Source organism: Pleurodeles waltl, chromosome 5 (assembly GCF_031143425.1).
Source record: "Pleurodeles waltl isolate 20211129_DDA chromosome 5, aPleWal1.hap1.20221129, whole genome shotgun sequence".
Taxonomy (NCBI): domain Eukaryota; kingdom Metazoa; phylum Chordata; class Amphibia; order Caudata; family Salamandridae; genus Pleurodeles; species Pleurodeles waltl.
Genome location: NC_090444.1, coordinates 1,172,580,534 through 1,172,591,076, shown reverse-complemented (window position 1 = coordinate 1,172,591,076; position 10,543 = coordinate 1,172,580,534). Strand labels below are relative to the sequence as shown.

The 10,543-nt window shown below is 46.2% G+C and overlaps 1 protein-coding gene across 1 annotated transcript; it reads left to right on the top strand.

Moving 5' to 3' along the window:
• Positions 1 to 8,840: 8,840 nt before the first annotated feature.
• On the top strand, positions 8,841 to 9,711 carry LOC138297101 (putative nuclease HARBI1). The gene is made up of 2 exons (XM_069236600.1): positions 8,841 to 9,225; positions 9,329 to 9,711. Exons 1-2 carry the CDS (start codon positions 8,841 to 8,843, stop codon positions 9,709 to 9,711), a joined length of 768 nt encoding a protein of 255 aa, XP_069092701.1.
• Positions 9,712 to 10,543: the final 832 nt, after the last annotated feature.

Genomic DNA, 10,543 nt, shown 5'->3' with positions numbered 1-10,543 from the left:
GTCAAAAAGTATAAATATGGGCCTTAATGTCACCATGGTCCATCGCCCTAAGATGTTCCTTGACCCTTTTCTTAACTGGACAGATGATACTGCCTACATATCGAAGGAAACATGGGCAAACCAGAATATAAATCACAAATTGGGAACTGCATGTGATGATCTGTTTAATCTTGCGTGTTTCCCCCCAGTGATGTCAAATTCCTTGACAACCGTGCTATTTTTCTCTGTTTTGCATCTGCCACATGGGAAGAAACCCTGCAGGCTGGAATCTTTAATGCCCTCTGTGACAGTCATGTCACTGTGAATGAGGGAATCCCTGAGGATTCTGGATCTATGGACAGTGATCACAGGTCTCGCCCCAATTTAATTCCCAATTATAGGGTCACTTTTGAAGATACCCCAGTGGCTAGTAAATGTTTTTCTTATCAATTTGGAATTAAAATTGTAAGTCAAGATAACTTTTTTAGCCATTTCTGTGGGTGTGGGGACTTTATTGTCAAACAGAATGGTTTCTCTGTTGATCTGGGATTCCCTTTTTATAGCTTTGTTTAGGGCCCATTACGTGTACCCTCATTCCTTAAAATGAGCCACAATCATTCTTGTTCTTCTGTATAGGATGGTTCGATATTGCATTTCTCTTGGCCCAAAGGAGTTCTCCATATGGGGTACCCTACTTGAGATTCTCAGGATGGCCACTTAATGCGTGGAGTAGGCTGTTGACCGCTGTGGGGTTCCTGGGTAATCGTGTCCTGATCTCCCCCTCCACAACCTCAACTAGGACATCCACATAGTCTATCTTACTGCTACTGATGGCTTATGAGAAGGACAAATTCAGGGATTTTTTGTTAAGTTTGGCTACAAACTCACTGGCACTGCTCGAAGACCCCATCCAAATAATGAAGAGGTCATCGATGACCTCAATAATGACACCTTGACTGAGAGCGTAGAATGGGTCATCCTTTGGGTTACGTACAAACATATAAGTAGAGAATACGTTCAAATTAATTCAATTATTAGAAACAAATCCACAGTTATTTTAAAAAGGTGTATCATTGAAGAATATGTATGTCTATGTTTTTTATTATTTATCTTAAAATTAAATTAAATTTACATATTTGTATAAAAAGTCACAATAAATTATTTTAAGATTATTTCCTATGGGTTTCTAACTGCCTGTCTCCAATATTTACTTAGAGAGAGTATTGGACTACAAGTGGATAGCCATGTGTGGTGTTGGATTTACTCGAGGTTTGAGGTGTAGTACATTTACAACTGATCTGGGTCCTTTTTGGCTGTAGCAAATTTACCCTAGTAAAGATTGGAGAGGCATCTGTACACTTTGTAGTAAATTTACACCTGGAAATGTCGGATAGCTGAAAGTAGTGAATTTACCACAAAGTGCAAGAGTAAATCTACACAAGCAGAATTACTCATGTGTGAGTTTAATTGTGAATAATCCCTGCAGAATGTATCATTCACAGTCATCTTTTAGAAATAATAGAAATCTGAAGAGCTCATTAGTGTGTGAGACCTGCCGGTAAACGCAGGGCAACCAGTACTCCACCAACTGACAGGGATGAAAGGGTATTGCAGTACACATGGATGGCCATGTGTAGTGCTGGAGCTACTCGAGGTTTGAACTGAAGTACATTCACTACTGTTTTGGGTCCTTTTTGACTGTAGTGAGTTTACACTTGGGAAGGTTGGATATGTATGAGTCCACACTGTGGTACATTTACACTTGAAATGTTGAGTAGCTGAAAGTCGTAAATTTACCACAAATTGGAAGAGTACATTTCCCTGTGTAAAATTACTAATGTGTGAGTTTAATTGTGAATAAGCCCCCATAGTGTATCTTCCACAGTCAACTTTTACAAATATTTTAAAGCTCAAGTGAGCATTAGATTGTGAGGCCTGCTGGTAAAAGCAGCAAACTAGTTATCTGCCTACTGACATGGATGAAAGAAGAAGAACACAAGTGCTAAACTTCTAATTGCATGGCACAACGTTGCTAAATCAAATGCACTTCCTAATGAGATCAATGGAAAAAAGAAAACAAATGAGCAACCTTAGTCAAAGCAATGGAACCAATAGGTGTTAATGGCTGACCAAGTGTTTTCGTATACTTTCTTACTAGGATTAAATGTGGTATCATACAGTTTTACGTTTCTCTGTTGAATGTCTCCAATCCTGCTTTGGTTGTTGATTGGAATGTTGACACTTAATTTCTCTGCTGAACAGGGCAATATCAATGTTTTTTCTATTTACGATTGATGTTTCAGATTTAATAGAGAAATTGTAGCGTGTTCTGAAAAGAACCTAATGGTCTTTGATCATTAATTAAATTAAACATTTTATTGTAAACACTTTGCAGGTAACATTTGCAGAAGTGCAATAAAACAACAACATAAGGTTAAATTTCAGATCTGTTTCTAGATATCACTTTCAAATTATGCTTAAGAATACATAGCTGCCACGACACTCATTACAGTTTGCTCATCATCTTCTTGTGTTCCTGTGTGCTTTCTGAGGCTGAGGCTTTTAACAGTAGTGTTTTAACAGTAGACACAGGTACTGCATTGTCTGAGTCATGGGCTTTTGATCAAAGAAGTTATGCAGCAGCATCTAAGCAATACATATGTGTCAAACTTTTTTGATAGCCTATTTGAAGTTGGCTTCTGGTGTATGAATGCACAGAGTCAATTTAGTAGATTAAGGCCCATGTTTATCCTTTTTGTCGCAAAACTGTGCAAATGCAGTTTTGCGGGCAAAAAGTATAGCACTGGCTTACGTCATTCCAGAGTGCCAGCCGGGTGCCAAATTTATGGAATCCTGCAAGCAGGCACTATGGGTGGGCTAGCACCAGGAAAAATGACGTTAGCCGGGTGGGGGTGGGGGTACGGGGGAAGGAGGTTTTGCCTTAAAAAATGCTGCTAGGCTGGTTAGAGGCAGAAAAAAATGCTGTTAACCAGCATAGCGTCATTTCCTGATGCAAAACCATCCATACCACATGACTCCTGTCTTATAAGAGCAAGGAGTCATGCCCACCACCCCAATGGCCAGCACAGGGGACCAGTGTCCCCTGGGCATGGCCATTGCACCCAGTGCCATGTAGGGGAGCCCCTTTCAGGGCCCCCAATGGCACTTAAATAATTTTTATAAAATACTTATCAATACTTACCCCACTTACCTGGCACAGGGGTCCACCTCCTGTGGTGTCCCTCTGGTGTGGGTGGGGGTGTTCTTGGGGCTTGGGATGGGCACCTGTGGGCCCTTTCCATGGTGTTTGACCATGGAAATGGTCCACAGGTCCCCTAACGCCTGCTCTGACCCAGGCGTTAAATAATGGCGCTAAGCAAGCTTAGCGCCATGTTTTCGGCCTGCCTCCCACCCTTGCACCTTTTTGCACAGGAGGATAAAGAAGGCGCTAGAGGCTTTGAGTCTTTTTTGGCCGGGAACACCTACCTTGTATCTCATTGACACAAGTGGGTTCACGCATCCAAAAAATAACGTTAACTCCAATATTTTGATGTTAAACAGGTCTAGCGTCAAAATATAAATATGGAGTTAAGTTTACGCCGCATTTGCATTAAAGAAATGACTCAAATTCAGAGCAAACAGAGTGTAATTATGCCCCTCAATGTTTTATTAATGATGTTTCCTGTGCAAATGGTACTCTCATGACACATTTCAGGTGTCGGTCTTTCCAAATAAAGGATTGTATTAGCAACCATGATTCCAAGAGTTAATCACGTCCCTCTGAAAGCATGTACAACACTTGTCATTTTGACATTTGTAAAATGTAGCCTGGAAATACTTCACTCTTCATTTTGTCCATATTGAGTACACAGTGAGTGTGAGAATAATTAGCCAGAAAATTCACATTGCTATGATTAATGATGGGAGAGCCCAAGACTGTGTGGTTGTTCATGGAATTGTGGATTTGATTTGTAAACATTTTTAATATTCCTTTGGTGTCCCTCATGTTTGTACACTGTATGGCTTCCACCATCTTTAGAGTGGACAGAATAATATGACCACCTTTCTTGTTACCTCTAAGTTCTTTCACAGTTTTGAATAAAGAATTACACATAAGTATTCAAAATATTTAAACATATTAAAAAATGGAGTCAGTATCTTTGAACAATCACTGGCAAAACTAAGAGCTCTGACTTTAATGTACTACTACTACGGCAATCAAATATGGCATGAACAAAGCTGTTTCTATGTGTAGCTCATTTGAGCCAAGTTTATTGGTATGGAGAAGCAAGAACATGGTTTACAGATAATCCAAAATGAAAGAGTAAAAATTAAATATCTTTACAAGTGATACCACAAATATCCACATTGCTTTACAGCATGTTTCACATTGCGGTTGTATGTTTGTAGAAAGGGCAATGTATAACGTGTCTCATTCTCCTTATGCATTTAACATTTGCCTAAGTTTCATGTTCAAAGCAATTGCAGTTGTGCTGAATTCCTCCATTTTTTGCAAATGTGCCATGGATTTCTTCATTTTGGCAAATTTTTGCAAATATAATACCGCATTTCTCCACTTGCTTTTTGCAGTTTCTGTGCACATGTACCAGACGTACTGGCAGGTGTGTCACTGTGCTGCAACATCCAGGACAAGTGGCCCTTGTTAACTCTTTCTCAGTTAAGGCAAGTCAAATGTATTGCACTATCATTGAAATGTAGGGGATTGCAATTTTAGTCAAGATTAAACTGTATTTACATAAGGAGAGCTGAGGCCAAACAAAGTGTTGCCTGCAATAAGGGAAAACAGTACAACCACACATAAAAGTATGATAAGAAAGTATCTCCTCTAAAGCTACCAGTCATATTGTTTCAGAAGATACTTATAACAACACCAACAAGTGGGAGATCTTTTCTCCAAATACACTATAAAAATGTGCAATTATACCAATCAAAATAGACAAGCAAAATGGCATGACCTATATAAAATCTATGCAAGGAAGCCGCATGTTAAAGCAGGAACGAAATACCTTACATGACCAAACTGGACATTTCCTCCACACACTATAGCACATCAAGGATAGAACCTGGAGAAAATGTCAGATGCTCTAGAAAGCGTAATTGCCTTGCAGACTTCTCTCACATCAAAATCAGGGCCTGAGTTGGTCCACTGGAACATCAATTAACATGAATGGGTTGCAAATGATATGAATGTATTTTATTGCATACAATAGTGTTGTTTAAGTTGCAAAGTATGGCTCACAACCAACTTGCAGGGTACAGCCTGATTACAATGAAAACATAGCTTTTAAAAGTTGCACTAGGCACCATGTTCATGATTTTATTCATACAGTCTTTTTCCTTTATTTCATTAAATTATTCAAATGTGCTCTGTTGTGAGAAGTTTATTCGCTACAACAGTTTGTGAACTCTCAAAGGAGACTTTCCTGTCTTACAAGAGGAACACACACATAGGCCCTCGTTACGAGTATGGTGGTCAGCGGACCGCGGCGGTGGAGTTGGCGGTCGCACTGCCACAAGGTGAAGACCGCCATACCACAAGTACTGGTAGGGCACCTGCAGAACACAGCCAAATTACCGTTCGGCCTGCCACAGTGGAAGGGCTGGCGCGGCTGGCAGCAGCCATCTCCAGGCCAGTGGTTAGGCAGTATCCCACAACCACATTACGAGGTTGCACACCGCCAGGAGTTCCCTGCGGATCCACTGCCACCAAATGCCTGGCGGAAACAAACAATATAAAAGGGAACACCCACCTTGAGGTACACAGGCATGTCCATAGGAGCCATGGCACGCGAATTGCAACTCCTCTCAATACTCTACCTGGCAGTGCAACTCCCAGACCAAAGACGGCATCCAAAATACCAACCGTAAGTACACCAGCCTACCGCACACTGGAGGGAATGAAGTTAATACACACATACACAACACACACATGACACAGGAAGCCACGCCCACACACACACACGCAACCAAACTCCCATACCAACACACACACACATATACACACATACATACATACTAATACCCACAACCACCACACATACATACATGTGGAAGGAAAGCCAGGATTAGGTAGGTACCATTGACACCAACGGTGTTGTGCCGCTCATATATTATAAACGATAAAAATCTGCATAAATCATGAACACAAAATCCCAAGGGCCAGTCCAAATGTCCCACAGTGTCCCGAGTGCACTAGGCACAAGGTGACGCCCCAACTTGACTCCTGACTGCAAAGTGCAGGGCTTTGTGGTGCTTATGGCTGTCCTTGGGTACTGTGTCTGCTGATGTGGATGCACGTGGGTCAGTAGGTGTGCCTTGGATGAGTGAGGGGAGAGAGATGTGGGTATGGGAACAGGGGGGGTCAAGGATGAGGCCATAGCCTGAAATGATCTCTGTAGGCCAGACAAGGCACCGTGAATGCCTTCCAGGAACGCATTGCTCTGTTGCATCTGAGATGCCAGTCCCTGGATGGCATTCACAAATGTTGTCTGCCCTACAGAGATGGACCTCATGAGGTCAATAGCGTCCTCATTGAGGGCAGCAGGGCTGACTGGGGCAGGGGCAATGGCAGAGGTGCCTGCGGCGAAGGAGATGCCCACCCTCTTGGGTGAGTGGGTACGGGCAACTAGGTGGAGAGCTACAGGGAGGGCGGTGCTGGTAAGGGGGTGGCGGACAAGAATGGTGCTGGGATGGTCCTAGATGGGTCCGCCACCTCCAGGGAGCTCCCATCGGAGGAGGAATCTGAAGATGGTGTGGTCAATCCTGACTCCCCTGTGGCACCCCCCTCACCCTCCATCCCACTGGTCCCCTCGGCTCCACTGGTGTCAGCCTCCTGGATCCGGTGCCCCTTCTCCTTCGCCAGATGATGCTGATGCACACCAAGATAGAGGGAGACAGGGAGAGAGAGAGAGAGAGAGAGAGAGAGTGACAGAATGCAATCGGTCAATGCCAGCATATCAGTTACACAGGGTAGAACATCAGCACTTGATGTCATGCCATGATACACTATGCCCACCCCTGCACATCCCACAACTAAGGAACACCATGGGGGAAACTACAACAATGCACATGTCAACCACTGATTATCTGATTGATGCAAACATCTACATGAGGAGTGGCATACCCACCTGTCCAGTACTTTCTTACTACCCATGACCATTGAGACAGGCCTGTGATGGACTGCACACCCAACAGAATCCTGCATGGCTAGTTGGCAGGCCTACTTGGCTATTGTCAACTAGCACTCTGACCATTTGGCGCACCAGCTGATTAATGTCTCGGGATCCACCCCTGGCACAGTGTTTGGCAAGGACTAATCACAATGGCCTGACACCGCCAGGACCAATCATCCTGTTGCCGTTAGCTGGCAAGCGCATCTATCTTGTAGGTGGCCCCACTGTTTCAACATCGGAGGTAGCTACCTCGCTACCACTGACTGCATGGCATTAGCCCCACCTTTTAAACAAATCCTACCCATATGGACACTACCCATAGTGGACATCATTGTACCAAGCACCCATGCCACAGCTACCCAATGGTGCCCTCCCAGAGCCACTATGGCAACACATGTAGCAAGTGAGAGTGGGTACTTACCACCATGTGGCTGCTGTGCTGCTCTCAAGCGCCCATCCACCTCAGGGTAGTCCACCACCAATATGCTGGCCATTATGGGGTCAGGGACCAACGGGCACTCCTCCCTCGTTGGGAGGACATTCCCAGTCTTCCGGGCCCAGCGTTTCAGGTACTCCAACCACTTTCTGCAGTGGCTGCTCTGTGGGGTAAGGACCCTCAGGGTCCACACTTGCTTGGTGATGGCATGCCAAATCCACTTCTTCTGATGGTCGCTGACCTGCATGGGAGATGCAGACAGAAGGACACAGTCATGTAGAGTGGCATCCCTGGGACAGCAGTGGACAGCACACATTACACTTCCACAACCACACGTCGTCACCTAACGTAGCCTTAGGCCCCTCACCGATGTCCATTGTCCAGACACACTGCCACTCACCAAGGCTCCCATCCCCATGCACACAACTCACATACATGACAATGACATTGGGATCACCTGCTGCTCTGGTGCCCCATACAACTGTCCATAGAGGGGCTGGACCCCATCCACAGGCCGCTCCAACTCTTCCTGGGTGAAGGCTGAGGCCCTGTCTCCTGCAGGATGTGGCATCTTGGCTCCCAGATTCAGAACACAGCAGCACACGCAATGGAGGTCTTCAGTGCATGAGGTTCAGGAGTCAAGTGAGCATGAGCACCTGAAATGGCGGTCACAGCTACCAGGGCAACACCGTCATCGCCAGCAGCGGTCACCATTGGCTCCTGCCTCCCATAGGCAACAGTGCTAACCAATGGTGAGTTGCACGGCGGTCGTGACGTGTTATGTAGGCGGGATGAGCTTACTTCCACTTGTCCCATGCATGCAGGATAGGCGGCTGCCATTTTACATGTCCAATGTGGTTTATGGGTGAAATGTTAGTGTGTCATGGGTGACATTTGGTGACCTGTGGCCACATCAACACCGTTTACATAGTCTATGGTGCACAACATAATACCCATTCTCTCCTGTTCCCAGGTACGATGTAAGGCTGAGGATGAGGAATGCACTGGTGTACAGGCCCCTAGTCCACCTTGCCACCCTTGAGGAGCATCACATCATCCAGACCTATTGCCTGAACTGTGAGACCATCATGGACCTGGTGGCCCAGTTAGAACCGGATCTGTTACTTGCCATTCGCCATCCCAATTCCATCCCTCCCACAGTGTAGGTGTTGTCAGTCCTCCACCACCTTGCACCAGGCTCCTTCCAGGTCACAGTGGGCCTGGCAGCAGGGATGTCACAGCCCATGTTTAGCAACGTCCTGAGGGATGTACTATATGCCCTGCTGAAACATCTGGGCAGCTACGTCTGGTTCCCCCAACATGCAGAATTGCCCACTGTCAAGGCTGCTTTCTACGGAGTGGCACATGTCCCTCATGTCATTGGGGCCATTGATGGCACCCACACTGGCCTGGTGACACCCAGGAGTAGTGAACATGTCTCCAGGAACCGCAAAAACTTTAATTCGGTTAACGTGCAGGTGGTGTGTCTCGCGGACCAATACATCTCCCAGGTGACGGCCAGGTTCCCAGGCTCTGTGCATGATTCCTTCATGCTGTGGGACAGCAACATCCCACACATGATGGCACCACATACGAGGGACCGGGCCTGTCTCATTGGTATGTACCCCTGCATATGTGTGCCCCTCAGCTCTCTTCACTCTTGTGTCCCTGCCCTATCGCCCTCCTGGTCTTGCCATGCCTCTTACCTCTGTGCACACAGGTGACTCTGGCTATCCCAACCTGCCCTGCCTCCTAACACCTGTGAGACATCCAACTACAGATGCAGAGGACCATTACAATGAGGCCCACAGTCATACCGGACGGGTCATTGAGAGGTGCTTCGGCCTGCTGAAGGCCAGATTACAGTATCTGCAAATCTCCGGGGGTGCCCTACTCTATAACCCACAGAAGGTGTGCCAGATCATTGTGGCCTGCTGCATGCTGCACAGTCTGGCCCTGAGAAGTCACATCCCATTGCTGGATGCAGAGGAAGGGGTAGCTGTACCATTGGCTAATGAAGGGGATATGGGGTGTGATGAAGGGGAGGATGATGAGGATACAGCTGACTCCAGGGCAGAGCTGATTCAACAGTACTTCAACTGAGATGCAGGTATGTGTCAACTGTCTGGTGTGTGTGCTCTATGACTATCTGCCTTGTCCCTGCTACCACCTGTTGTCTGTGTCCACTGATGGTATTGGGTTCAACTCTGCCCGTGGCTGGGTTGGGGGAGGGTGTCACATGTACCCATGACTTAGGTAGTCACAGTGTACAGGCGAGGCCTATAGTCAGGCAGCTATTGTGCTGGTGCACTAGTGCCATCAACGTGAATGCACAATGTTCTCTGAGCTGCCACTTCAAGTGCTATGTGTGTGCCACACAGGGTTTTTGCATCTGTGCAGCATCTATCCTGGGAGGCGACATCTGGTGGCAGTGCTACATAGTTGTTGGTGGTAGTGGGCATGGGGTCTGGTCTGGCGCTGGGTGCTGTGAGGGTGGTACCATAGGGTTGGTATGTGTTGTTTTTGTGTGTTTGTACTGGCCATATGGTTGTGGACCTGACTGCCATATCTTTCTTGGATACCTGTTCCTACAGTGCATTTCTGTTGACTTGGCATCTGTGACTCCTACAGTGATTGTTCTCCCTGTCTTGCTCTACTTTCAGGACATCGTAGTGGTGTACTGTGGTCCCTGCCTGACCCGTTGCCTTCCTTGACACATATCTCCAGCCACTGGCTGCTCCAGGATCGACCTCCCTGCATTTTGCTCCCCCCTCTGTCACACTCCTATGCATGTGCTGGGCCATGGCTTGCCAATTGCATATGTATTGGCAGTTCCATTCGTACTTGTGACAAATAAAGACATAGGCAGTAACTGTGCTCAATGGTGTTTGTTTAGGAGGGACAAGTGCAAGGGGTGATGAGTGGGGTCATGGCG

Bases quoted from the DNA above. Each gene is read 5' to 3' on its own strand.
- LOC138297101 (XM_069236600.1), top strand. From the start codon at position 8,841: ATGTCACAGCCCATGTTTAGCAACGTCCTGAGGGATGTACTATATGCC. The intron at 9,226-9,328 runs GTATGTACCCCT...CTGTGCACACAG, and splicing joins GGACCGGGCCTGTCTCATTG to GTGACTCTGGCTATCCCAAC.